Source organism: Chaetodon trifascialis, chromosome 21, assembly GCF_039877785.1.
Source record: "Chaetodon trifascialis isolate fChaTrf1 chromosome 21, fChaTrf1.hap1, whole genome shotgun sequence".
Lineage (NCBI taxonomy): Eukaryota > Metazoa > Chordata > Actinopteri > Chaetodontiformes > Chaetodontidae > Chaetodon > Chaetodon trifascialis.
In genome coordinates this window covers 6953392-6967504 of record NC_092076.1, presented here as the reverse complement: position 1 = coordinate 6967504, position 14113 = coordinate 6953392, and the positions used below count along the sequence as shown (strand labels likewise).

At 45.4% G+C, this 14113-nt stretch overlaps 1 protein-coding gene across 4 annotated transcripts in view; it reads right to left on the bottom strand.

Moving 5' to 3' along the window:
• The window catches only part of LOC139350170 (C-terminal-binding protein 2), a 92492-nt gene that overhangs the window by 35645 nt on the left and 42734 nt on the right, over positions 1-14113 (bottom strand). Inside the window, exon 1 of one of the 4 annotated variants that reach the window (XM_070991330.1) lies at positions 4902-7536. The exons of 1 other annotated variant lie outside the window; for it this stretch is intronic. In XM_070991330.1, coding sequence (XP_070847431.1) covers positions 4902-6735 — 1834 coding nt within the window. In that variant the 5' untranslated portion in view covers positions 6736-7536. Of the gene's footprint in view, positions 1-2382; positions 2471-4901; positions 7537-14113 lie in introns of those variants that run through there. 2 more of the 4 variants (XM_070991329.1, XM_070991332.1) reach the window with 2 other exon arrangements.

Here is a 14113-nt window from a genome sequence, read left to right as displayed (position 1 = left end):
TGCAATAAGAGCAAAAGCAATATACAGGCAAGCAGAGAAGAGTACGAACAGCTATACTTTGTGTGCTGTTATCAATGCGCCCACTCGCTCACAGTGTAGCAGTGCATACACTGTGAATGACTGTGTGCAAATATGGCTTAAGGGTTAGCTCCCGTGGTGGAATCGGTATTACCAAATGTCTACTGTTGGACAAATTTCAACTGTTGCACGTTATCATACTTCCCAACCCTACTGCACGTTGCTAAACCCGAACGTCAAGCACTTTAACCTCACTGATTGGTTTCAGGTTCAATGTGCTGGAGGCTGACCCAACACAACCAAATGCGTCTCACTGTTACAGTTCATCAGTGCATACACACGGTGGTGTACGATATCAACACAAGAGCCGGATTAGGCTGATTATTATAGATGTGCATTCCCTGTAATAACCCCTGACCGGTGTCATGTGAACCAAAACCTCCTGTCTGCCTCCACTCATTCATATCGGAAGGATTAGTGAGGATGACACAGACTCCCACTGACACGTGATGCTTGTATAGTAGAATCCACACACACACACACACATGCACGAGCACTCATACACACACAGATGGCCAGTAGGATTTCCCCCATTCTAATTCTCAGCCTATTCCTTGACAGGTAACATAAGCTATTAGCCCTCCACGATGACAGCCCCTAACCCATTACCCATTAAGAGAGGAAGGGGTGGACATACAGTGCAGTCAGGGATATTCGGACAGTCACACACTTCTGCTGTGTTGCGTCAGGACTCATTTGAGTAAAATAAAACAATGACTGTGAGATTAAAAGATTAAAAATGTGCACTTTCAGCTTTTATATTACAGGTGTAGGGCTGCAGCTAATGACTGTTTTTAATCATCAATTAATGTGTTGATTATTTTCGTCTTTAATTAATTGTTTAATCTGTAAAATGTCAGCTGTGGAGAGGATATGCAAGCTGTCAATAGAAAGGTGAGCGTGCAGAGGCCATTTTGAAACCAACATGTCTATTAGGCGCACAAGCTAACTGGAGGAAAAAATGGTGAAGATTTGCACATTTGCCAGGAAATCTGAAACTATGCAGCAACTTTCTGTGGATCATTGTAGTATTTTGGACTAAACATTGTACTGGATTGGTTCCTCTGGACCTTCGCCAATGAAACAAGACTGTTTTTGTTATCGATCAGTGGATTACTTTGCGACTTTATCGTTCCATCATTTTTGCAATCGTTTGTTGTTGGCATTGATTGATTGTATCTCGAAATGGTTTGCATCAATCGAATCAGAAGAATCTTAGCTTTCATTAGCCGTAAAAACAGCTAACCAGGAATATTTCCCTTTTTTGGAATAAGGTAAAAAACAGAATATATAGGTCAGTGACAATCACATCATTGTCCTAATACATTCTGACTTGACTTTATATGCGCAGCAAAAAGTGCCGGTCAAAGGAAGAAAGAGACAGATACAGGAAACTTCAGGTCTTGTCCTCATGTCCTGCTGTCACATCCAACCGTCCTCAGATGAAGACAAACACTTCCTGCTGCTATGATGTGTGGCAGGACAGCGTAGGGCAGCACTGTGTGTCAGAGTTATGCATTTGAGGCAACGTAAGCACTAAATCAAAGCACACAATGAAAAAGCAGAGTGGCAGCACAGGAAGACAGACTACCTGGACTCTATAACACACAGAAATACAGACGTGTCCAGAAACAAAGTTTAAGGCCACGCTGACATACAGGGAATGTTTTCTTCCTGACTCGCCAGTGGAAAACAGGCAAGAGTGCACGCTGAAATCAATGTCAGACACCTGAACAAAGCAGTTTAGCCAAGGACAGCTGAGAGCACATTAGGCATGCATCCTCGTGGATGTCCTTCCAAATACAGGCAGGGAAATTAAAATCCCATTCAGGCCCCCATGGGAACCATCCACTGGAAGGTTACATAACTGTCAGCCTCAATAGTGATGGCTTCCTGTCAGGAAGAAAAAGAACTGCCATGTTTTGACTGACCTCCCAGGAAGGAGCGGATACAACCTGGGCACAGTGGAACCAAGAGACCAGACTTATACAGGTGAACACGTCAACTGACATATCCCATATGGCTAAAAGGAGCCGTTGCCAAGGACTCTCTCCTTCCTATAAGCTAGAAGCCCTGCCCTCCAAGACACCGCCTCTTAATTCTCCAGCCCAGAAAAGTACAGCTGAAGATGTTCTGTGGATTATCTCCACTAGGAAACCACGTGCTGGCATTTGTGGACGACATGCAAGTCTCCACCTTAGTTAATCTACTAAGCACGCACACAATGCAGGCTACCGGCCAATGACATCTAGCTAGCAGGTTGGCTATTCTGCTTCACGTGACATTGAAGTTAGGTTTACCCACCTGTGCTGCTCTGTGGGATGCTACTGACAGACAACTCCATGGCCAATGCGAGTGCTGCAACGCGCTCTCCCTACTTTGGGTGGAAGGGAACTGTTGCAACTAAGCTCGACTCAACCGTTTAATGCCATTATTAACACTACTTATGGCTTTAGCCAACCAAGACAGCGCCCAGTGGAGAGGAGTACACGGGCAGGGCCCTCCCACCTGCACCTTTTTCATAAATATTTTAAGGAGCTACTGATTTTACTGCTGCTCACATCTTTGCTTTCAAACTCTGCTTTGAGAATTAATAAGAATACAACTATTGTGAGACGTGGATGCCTCAGCGGCTATGTGTGAATTTACACTTTGATGTAAGATGATAAAGAGAAGACTGGTTTGTATTGGTACAACAACCAATTTATTCAGTAGGTGCAAAAGGAATAATGTGTCAACTTTTCATCAATATGCATGTTTGAACATAAAACACCATGCATGTAATAAGAGAGGCTCTTCACGAGTCGAGCCTTTGCACAAAAATGAGAAGAAATCTCTTGAGATGTACACTGTTCAGAGAAAGAGAGGGAGCGAGGGAAAGAGACTAAGAGAAATGTTTTCATTAAGTGCCTCGAAACATCTTATTTTTTTCACTCAATTTCCTCCAGCCCTAAACTGCAAATGGCTGCTCAAAAGGAGTAACAAGTGCACAAAATAAATGTGCAACGCTGCATGCAGGGCTCCACTTTTTCCCTTTCCTTAAATGTGAAGATTATCTATCTCTGATTACCACCAAAACCTGGGTTGCCTAGCAACACACAATTAAGAAGTATGCTTTCCGATCAGCGGCAAGGGCTGCCCATTATCAGATGAAGTTACCGAAGCAACAAATGTCAGCTACATGCAAATGAGTTTGTTGTGCTAAAAGTGTAGTCGGGGTTGTGGTGGGGGGGCTGCTGCCATTGTGACCTTCCAAGCATAGATTTGCATGAAGCTCGGAAAGGGGCTTCCCACCCCCGCCTCCCCTCAATACACGGAAGGAAGACACTTCATAAAAGTCATTACTCTTTAACAAGTGCAGCAGCCCACAGGCCCATTAGAGAGGCAGGCAAGATACAGGGTTACACGGCTAAAAGCAAGGTTAAAAGATTTAACTCTTCCCCGAGCTCATCAGCTCTCATCGACAGGGAAGTATATCAACTTGTTCAGGGGACAAATCAAGGCCTTATGTCTCAAAATAAGAGATGATGCCCAGCTAGACAATTTACTCTCACGGTAATCTAAGCATAAAAAGCTGTCACTAAAAAAACAAAAAACACAATTATGTGCTCTGTGAAGCCACTGAAGATGAACCATAAACACATTCACCAGAATATGTCGTTTAAAAAGAAAACACCATCATAGAAAACAAACAAAAAGGCAAGTTTGCTCTTGCCATATTATGCAGCAGCATGATTAGGAGGCCTTCAAAAGCAACGCATTTCTTTACTGTCACTATTTGAAAATGTAAATAGATGCTTAAGAATTGCCAATCAAAGCATAAATGTTGGCGCGTTAGCGAAAACAGCAGAGAGCAGAGGAAATGTAATTCTTAAGTAGGACTAACTCAGTTATGAAGTACGGCAAACAAACAAATAACCTTTAGCCAAACAACAACGTAACCCGAGTTTCAAACAGACAACAGGGCGGCTATAAAAAACAGTTACTTATTATAGTCTACACAACTATACATCCAATTAGTGTAATTGGATTTGAGGTAGTTAAGCCCATGATTAGGAGAGAGTTCAGTGTAAAATAGAATGACAGCAACTCTGCATCAAGGAAATAAACTTTCACACACTAAAGACGTGAGACTGAAGATGAGTTTCTGATAATTACTAAATCTGTTTTTAAGAAAACAGGTACAGGGATATATTAACAGAACATCTAGCGTCCTTTAAAATGCTGTTTTGAAAGTGTGTTATTCCCAGATTGTTTTGTGAGTGCTTCGCAACCTTTAAGGTTAAATTTCCACCAACACAAGTGAACAACTCATGTACAAGGAACCTTGAAAAAGAAAGGAGGCGCTACAAAACAAACCCAAAAGCAAACTGTTGCTTCAAAACAATTCTGACCATTAAACTATGTGAAAGAAAACGACAGCAAAATGTTGACCTCAATAACTGGAGTTCTGCTCGCAAGAAATATTTCATCTTGGTGATGAGACAGGATCCCCTCCGGCAAATGACACAACTCTGTTGCAATACATGTATAAATAGTTGCATAATCTAAAAAAAAAAAAGGACCTCTCACAGCAAAGCTGCTTAACTTGTCAGAGGCATCTTACATGCTACTCCTCCATTCAAAAAGACTGTCAGTCTGATTTTTTGCAGTATGCCAAAAATCTATAATATTCAGAATTAAATCTCACTGTGCATCTAATCTACGACAAAACCAAAATCTGAAAGAACTTAATACCTACAGAAAAAAATACAAAGCAGCAACAAGGACAAGAGGAGAGAGGGTTTGAAGAAATTAGTGAGAAAGGTGGGGTTTGACATTACTTGTGTCTGGTGTGGTGGCCATGGTTGAGACTATGACAGGTGGACCAGTACGACGTCCCACCATCTTGGTGTTGTTAAGGTTTTGAGCTTGAAGAGTGGAGGAAGAAGTTACAGGAATAATGGTACTCTCAGGAGCAGCACTGATCCCTTTCCGGAGAAGTTGGGGGCTGTGAAGGGGACTTGGCGCTCCTACAGGCGATGCTGGGGGAAGGTTGGGGGCTCTCTTCATCAGCTCCATGGGGGAAAAGGAGCCAGAGAAGGTTTTGGGCGCTGGTCCAGGGGTGCCTGGAGCTGGTGGAGGCTGTTGTCCAAGAGCAGACATTGCAAGGCCAGTGTGAGCATTGTACAGGGAGAGGGGTCTTGCCTGAGTCAAAGCACCGCCATATCCTCCAGGGCTGATTGGGAAAGCTCCAGTTACCAGGGGCCGTGCTCCTGGGTAGGTGGTGGTCTCCAGGAGGTGTTGGGATGGTGCGCTGCTGGGTCTTCTACCAAGAAACTCTCCCATCCTGGGGGACACAGTTTGGATAGTGGTAGGAGGTTGCTGCATCAGGCTGGGGTCCATAGTCAAACCCTGGGGCTGCATATAGAGGTCATTGCGGTGGCTGAAGCTATTGGATCGGGTACGTGTTGCCGGCACGCCTGTCTTGCAACCAAGCACCACACGGGAAAGAACACGAGCCTGGGCCAAGTTGGGGGCCACAGAACGGACATCATGATCTTCCATCATTCCCAGTGTGGCGGTGGAATCAAAGCCATGTTGCAGCAGGAGAGTGATAGTACTCTCTGCCAAGCCTTCAGCTCGCAGGAAAGCCAAAAAGGCAGGGTCCACCATCTTCTTGGGGTCTGCAGCGCTGGGATGCTGAGGAGGCAAGCCAGAGTTCATTCCAGCTGTGGCAGCAATCATGGCTGAGCTGGGGTCATAGTTTGGGTCATAAGGTAGCCTCTGGGAGGCTATAGCTCCATAAGCCCGAGGGAGAGCGCTGTCCATTCCCTGAGAAGCTGGGTCCACCACTGAACTGGTGGCAGCTGGCTGGCGGTGGTTCAGGGGCAAGCTGTTGATATTGTTATAAGCTTGGCGTGCAGAGAGAGATGATGGCTCAACAGCGTAAAATGGAAGAGGGGGCTGAACCCCGTAGACTGCAGGAGAGGGAGAGCTGCCGCCAATGCGCTGGGCGTCTGGGATCATCTTAGATCCCAGCGTTTCCCTGTACAAACGGCTCAGCTCATGAACGGGAAGGGGAGGAGGTGGCGGAGGAGGCGGGGGAGGAGGTGGAGGGGGAGGGGGAGGAGGAGGCGCGGGGGTAGGTGTGGAAGCAGAGGCCAGCACGGAAGGTGTGGCCCTTGCCTGTCCTTGATCCCAGGTAGGCCTCACCCCCCCAGCACTGGGCGCATAATGCAAGGCTGATCTGGTGAGCAGGTGCGGGTTATCCCTATAAAACCCAGATTCTTCAGGTGGCTGACCAGATAAGGTAGGGTCAGCTAGGTAGTAATCCTGAGGTGGTGCAGAGGCCCGGCCTGCCATCATTTGCCTGAGATACAGGCTGCCGCTCAGATCGGGCACAGAGTTCTTCCTCAGTTGCTGCTGCACATGCTGGTCCTGCTGGATCTGCCTGTACATGGAGGATTGGAGCACTGGATCCTGCTTCTCACCAAGATTTAGGTGAAGGCACGTTCCACTGTCTCCTCCACCCAGTGCCAAAGAATTCCTTCGCCCCGCAATGTTGCCACAGTAGTGACAGCGTCCTGCAGACCTGTCGTTCTGGCCTTCAATCCATTCAGGACCACGCTGGCCCAGAGAGCCACCAAAATGCGACTGCTCGCTTGAGTTAGGCATCAGTGAAGACAATACAGCGGACAGCTATAAAAGCGGAAAACAGAGCCGGGTATTGTGTTTCAGCTCTCCGGTTACACTCTCCCCCAATCAGAAAGAAGGAGTGGAGAGGAGAGGAGAAAAGGTGAAGCATGAGGTACCCTTTTACCTGATCTGCATCTGTAGCCCCCCCCCTTAAGTCTGTGCTATCATGTAGCTCCCTGCTGGCAGCCTGTCTAAATAATTTAGCCCTGGAAACATTAGAAATCCATGAGGACAGAGGCGCTACACGACAAACACATGGACAGTACACACACACGCAGACAGAAAAAACACACCTTTAGGGCGAGGCTCTATTCCATTCTACAGCAGGGATCATGCTTGTGCTGGGCATGACGCTTACATTCCAAACTAAGACTGGGCGTAAAGAAATTGGGGTGAAAACACATGCAGGACAATGCCAACAGAATGGAGGAGGGGACGAGACGCTCTAATCCAATGGGGTTGATGCACGCCATTGGCAGAGACAGTCGTCTCCTCCACAGCGTTTGCCACAAGGGGATTAGCGTCAAACTAAAACCTGCTTAAATCCAGTGGCCCCTGTGACATCACTTGAACCAGATAGTGTACACAGCCAGCCTGCTGCTGAGGCCCCTGCATGTGTTCACGGAGCGCAAAGATACAGTGTTTACGGTGCTTAGTGGTTATTTCTAACCCCTTCGGTGGCCTACAGCCGGCATCCCCCTGGGTGTGAATGGATCTTCCCAGAGGGACTGGGGAGGTTGGGGACTGACATGCTTGCTGTAGTGTGTCCCTGGAGAGAGGGGGAGGGGGGTGGTTGCAAATGCCGAACACACAAGTACTACGAAGGGTCAGGTTTAACCTACTAGGAGATGCACCACATGGATGATGGATAATGCACAGCCTCTACTGGACAACTACAGGTTCATATAAATAAACACTGACATACAAATACCCGTACAGACAAATGCATGGAAGAAGGCAAAGACAGAACAAAAGCAACTGTGCAGTGTCTTTGTGATCAATCATATTACAATATTTTAGCAAAGAAAGCAAGCAAGAAATCCGGTAAAACGGGGATGTTGTTTAATTGAATTATTGATCAATTATCAGAACTGCTAATCTTCCTTCAATCACTAATGAATTAATCAACTTATCATCTCAAATAAACATGATTCAGGAGTTACAGAGGAAAAAAATCTCTGGAACAGTGTGCCATATTTCTGTCATAATAAAGGCCAGGCTGTGTTTGCCTCACTAAATTTTAATTCACAAAATGAACCAGCACGCACCTTTAGCAGCTGACTCGTATTTCGCCTCTCAGAGCGCGCACTTTGCCACTTCATGTGCCAGATGTACAACAGAGCAGATGTGGCTTATCTCAGATGTTGGCATCGGAGAGATAACTGACTGTGTTTACTTGCTGTGACAAGAGCAATGTAAACAAAAAACAGCGGCAAGGGGGAGAAGAAAAGGGCGCTTTGATAAGTGTGTGATGGGAAAAAAGCTGATAAGGCAGGAGGCTGCCTGCTTCACCTCTAAGACAGACAGCGTGGGATAGGACAAGGCAGGAGGGGAAGGGGATATGATTGGACTGCACTGGACTGTGACAACTGGATGGCTGCAAGCCTGTTTCTATTCTGTGCTTTGAAATAGGGGGTTTAAAGGAAGAGTCTTTGCAGCAAGTCGCCAGGGACATCATCTGGATGCTCCTGAAGCTGAGACACAGAGACAGCGTGACTGAGATGGGCTAAATTTATTACTGTTTCAGAGTGACAAGAAACTGCTGCGGTGTCTCTGTGTCTCTTTGTGTTGTCCCACAACCTGTCAAGTCACAGAGGGAAATGCTATAACAAGCTTGTTTTCGTTTTTGGAGCTAAAGTGATGCAATCGTGATATAATATTAAAAAAAACAAAAAAAACAAAATCCGATTGTTTCATTATGGAAGATCCTAATTGGAGAACATTAAGTAGGTCAAAACAAAAATAAATCAGAACAGTTTCATTTTTCCCCCCGGCCCTCGGCAGTCCAGGATGATGCACATCTGAAGGAGGATTTCTTTCATTAGAGGTAAAGTATACCTAGCAATTTCCGAGCAGTGATTTCTCAGCTCGGTCCTCCTAGGTCTGAGTCTCCCTGTGCTTTTTTGTCAGCTGTAAAACACACCATTAATCACTGAGTCGAACCTCTCCACGGCGATCGCCGACAATAACTTCTTTTAATAAGCCCCTTCCAGGGCTGTGTGTCACTCAGATCCCCTCTTCCTGACAAAATATTAATAACAATAATAAACATCTCAAGCACGGTCAGGCTAGTGCAGCTAAATCCGAAACAAGGATATGACATATCATATCCCCTGCCATGCAAATTGCTGCATTTCCCATAATTCATAAGCAAGAGAAGCTGGGGTACCATATTCATCTTGTCTACATTCTCTGATATGCCTCTCATGAGAGCTGCTCCATAATTAAGTGAGCATGCTATATTACATTCATCAAGCAACAGGGACCCTGTAGTTGCTAGCATGAATAATACAATAGAAGAAAAGAAACCCCAAACTTGCACAGTGGATATTTAGTGAACAGCATCAGAATTGATGCCAACACTCGGCTTGCTAGCTCGCAGCCAATCGTACGGCTCTGTGAAAGACCTCTAGGTACAATGTGTTGAACAGACGTCCAGCAACAGTCATGCCTTTGGAGCAATCTGGCCATCTTTCTAGGGCACAGGACGCTAACGGCAGGACTTGGCAGGCAGCGCAGGCAGAGATAGCTGCAGAATGATTTAGATAGCTGCAACTCTACAACTGCTGATCCATTAAACTTTCATGGGGACTTCATAAATTAAAACCATGACTGGAAGAACTTGAAAATTCTACTCAATTACCGTGATTGTACAGTATATTAAAGTTTTAACGAGCCTCTGGGCCTTTGCTCGCTCTAACACAAGTACGGGGGGGGGGGGAAGGAGGGGCGAGGAGGAAAGAAAAACACATGGTACCAATTCTGGTCCGATGGCTTTCAGAGCGTTCACATCTGCTGTGTTATCAAGACGCTGTCCTCCGCCTCTTTACCGCCTCGCATCTCCACAGCGTATGACACAGCATGTCGCACATTTGCATTGGTGGGAGGAACGCAGGGCAGAGCGAGAACCGCTACTGCAAACCTTTTATCAGCAAGGCGAGACCTCTGGTAGACTTGGTGAGGCAACTGATCAGAGTTTCGTCTTGCGTTTTAGCGGGCTGGTTTGTTTCCTCCTTTGCCTCGTGCACAGCCCCACGCTCCGCCTGCCTATCATTATCAGGCCAGTGGCCCATACTGCATCACAGATGGGGCAGACAGAAGGGAGAGACGACAGCCCGCTTGCTTTTTGGAGAGAAGAGGAGCGTGCAGCTGAGTGAGAGAAGAGGGAGGGAAGGAGAGCGAGAGAGAGAAGAAAGGATAGAACAGAAAATGTAATTTGCCTCCTCATCACTGATGAAAAAAGATATGGAGTCTAGTTAAATGAAAGAACAGTTTTGCAATATGTTCTGCTCAGCAGTGGTTACAAGCAGAGGTGTGTGTGTGTGTGTGTGTGTGTGTGTGTGTGTGTGTGTGTGTGTGTGTGTGTGTGTGTGTGTGTGTGTGTGTGTGTGTGTGTGTGTGTGTGTTGGGGGGGGAATTTATATACATCTCCTGTGGTGTTAATGCCTGGTCTGCAAAGGTCAATGTGTCCTTTAGCACCTTTTATTTTATAAAATCTGGAGCCTCTTTTATTGTCTCTTTTTTATCTAACAAAAGACGCTTAGCTACTTATTCATCACTGTTTAATGTTGTCTTAAAGGGAAACTTCAGTATTTTTCAACCTGAACCCTATTTTCCAATGTTTTGGTGTCTGACTGAGTGATGGGGACAACAATTTTTGAAATTGGTGCAGTATCAAGCGAGAGCGCTGCAGCCAGCAGCTGCGAAACGGGCTGTGATGTAATCCGTCACTGTACGTCCACTAAAAGTGCTCACTGCTGCCACCGACAGGCTCAGATCGTTATTACAGCGGTCTGACAACATTATGGAAAGAACCCCTACAGAGAAACACAAAGTTTTCTATATCTTTCGCTTGATTTGGTCTGGATCCAGGACAAGTCTCGCTCTGAAGACTCGTGAGAGTCGAGGTGTTGCAGGTAGGGGAAAACGTAAGTGAGGGATGGCGAGAAGGGTGCTGGGAAGAGTTTGTAGTGTTGGCATACAGAAAGATTTTCAATATCATTTAGCTGATTTCAACAAACGAGAATGAGGCTTACCACCTGCGTGAGACAGACCGGATCGAGCAAAAGGTAAAGAGAAACATTTCATTTCTCTGTAGGGTCCTTTCCCTAATGTTGTCAGACACTTATCATAACCTTCTGCAGTGACAAAAACAAGCACCTTTAATGGCCGTACTCTGATGGTGTGCAAACGCCTGGAGGGATCACATTGCAGCCCATTTTGCAGCATCTGGCTGCAGCACACTCACTCATTACTGGACTGAATTAAAAAAATTATTGTCCACATTAGTCACAAAAAATATGGGAAAAGAGTGTCCATGTTGTTCCTTTCTGGTGCTTTAGAGCCTTAAATAATGTTTTGATCGAATAATAACGATAATGATAATAAATCTGAAATGGGATTCAGTGCCACACATGACAGTTTTTAATTCTCGATGTTTGCAGTCAGTATTTTAAAAGATTCAAGGTGTGCAGCTGTTATGTTCACATTGGCACAGAGCATTAATCCACCACTCACTTTTGCAAGCTCCAAAAAGAAACTCCACACAAAGCAGAGACAGATGAGACAGCGGTGGACGCAAACAACTGACTGTATATGAAACAAGCTTCATTGGAGAACAACCTGGTAAACAAAAGACCACAAAGCATGTCGCCATCAGACGTCACATACTGTTGAAGTCTTCCCGATCCGTGCTGCACATCCTCATTTTCTCTTATTGATAGCTTGTAAGGATGGCGAACAGCTAGCTGCATGTTTAGATGTACAGCCAGTCAATCAATATAAGATCCCACTGTTTATCCTCAATGCAACCTTCAATTTGAAGTTTACACAGCATAAATTAACACAGATATGGGTGAGGGAGGCGAACATGATCACTGGAAAGAACAATTGGTACTCCACTACTTTTATGTTCTGTTCAGCAGTTCATATGGATAAATTATATTCCTAATTATGCAAGTATCATCATGTAACACAACATGAATAAAATGCAGATATTGATTAAAACATTATCTGACTAGATTAGAGCGGCTCTAATCTAACCCAGAGGGGAAACAGTATTGCAGTCTACAAGCACAACAACAATCTTAGCAATGAAAAGAGAGAGAGAGAGAGAGAGAGAGAGAGAGAGAGAGAGAGAGAGAGAGAGAGAGAGAGAGAGAGAGAGAGAGAGAGAGAGAGAGAGATCAGGAGAAGAACCGTCCTCCCTCCCAGCCACTCGGCCCAGTTGCTGCAGAATGATAAACATTGGTTCAGCTCAAATTAAGCTGAGAACATGAAAGGACCTGAGGCTGGGAGGAACATGGGCCATGGCAGATCACTCCTCATCTCTTCAGATGACAGAAATGAATCTCTTCACCCCTGAGAGAGAAATGAGCGAGCAAGCAAGAGAGAGAGAGAGAGAGAGAGAGAGAGAGAGAGAGAGAGAGAGAGAGAGCTCCCCTCTATCCCTCATAACGCTGAATTAAAGCTGATGCTTACCAGTAGCTGCTTTGATTGAGCTAACTAGCAGCTTTTGATGAAAACAGTTGCAACCAGCTCCCTGCCACCTTATTTGCAGACAGGCCAGATTATGCTAAATACATATCAAGGACTTTAATGGCTTAATCAGCCTTGTCATCTACACACTGGGTTTCCATACATGCTGCATTTCTGATCCCACTGCCATAAATGCCAATGTATAACAGCCAGAATGCAGCGCTCAGGCAATGGTTTAAGATTTTTTTTTTTTTTTTTAAATGCAATTTACACCTTGCATGGTGTTGGAAACTGTGTTGGACGACGAGAGTTGTTTTTTAGTGTCGGGAAAACAATAGAAACAAAGGCAAAAGCTCTGTTGGACAGTGCAGAGAGAGTGTGGTCTCAGCAGACGTTTTCGAAAGAGGACGGTCCAGGTTTTCCCTTGAAAGAGATTGAAGAGAGACAGCACGAATCACGGCTTCATCTGGTCTGTATCTGTTTGCCAACTGCGGGCCTGGTTGAGGTGTGAACCTGGATTAAGATGAGTTACTCCTGACAGCAGCCAAATAAGCCCTGCGAGTATTTTACCTGTGCGTGGAACAAGCAGCAGAGCCTCGCTTCATGTGTGTTTTCTCCTTGCGTGGAGACAATCGCCATGGCAGCCTTATCACGCCGCTACATGCAATCAGCGAGACAACTTTGCCTGGTCATTGGCTCATGAACAAATCACAAATCACAAGCTGTTTTTTTTTTCTTTACGCCCTCACAATGGCCGCCAGAGGACTGATTCACTGATCCTGTATGATGGCCATCTGGAGAGCTTGTGTATGTGTGTTTTTGCGAGCGCGCATGCGATGGTGTGTGTGCGTGCGCGAGGAGGAACGTCGGCAGGTACGCTCACCACGAGCTAGCTCTGCATGCATCACAGCAACACCTGTTACCGTCTCTCTGTGCGTCTCCTGTGGGCTTTGAGCTCCTGCCAAGCAGAGCAGACTAACTGTTGTTCCCTCAGGAATGACTAACTACCTCAGCTGTCTGCCTCACACGCACGCAACAGCTGGATGTGGATCGCAACTCTAATCAGGAAGGATTTCCACCAATGAACGGCCCACCTGTGATATGATATACGACTGCGTTTATGACTCGCCTTTAGGGTTTATTCAGTGTTATTGTTCATCAACTTACAGCCGATTCCTACTGCCTTCACGTAATCTTAGTCATGCAATCGTTATATAAAACTGCAATTAATGAAGTAGTGTGCAAACTGCTAAAATGAATCATTTCAAAGAGTTCTGCATTGTGGGAAATGCACTTATTTGCTTTCTTGCCAAGAGTTTGACAGATTCCACTCACATGTCTGTACTGTAAGTGTAAATCAGGCTAACGTAGCTTAGCATGAAGGCTGGGACTGCATACTTTTTCTTTCTACTTCTGTATGTACTTGTAGCTGCATGCAGTATGCATGCATGGGACATGCTACTTCATAAATACTTTGCATTTGACATACTATGTGTTTTTCTGGCTTTCTAAATAGTATGATAGCACATGTATTGAAATGCTGACTGGTAACAAGAGGAAAAAATTAGCCTGGCTTTGTCTAAAGGTAACAAAATCTGCCTAGCAGCACCTCTAAAGCTTGCTAATTAACATGTGCCTTGTTTATTTAATCCTTACAAAA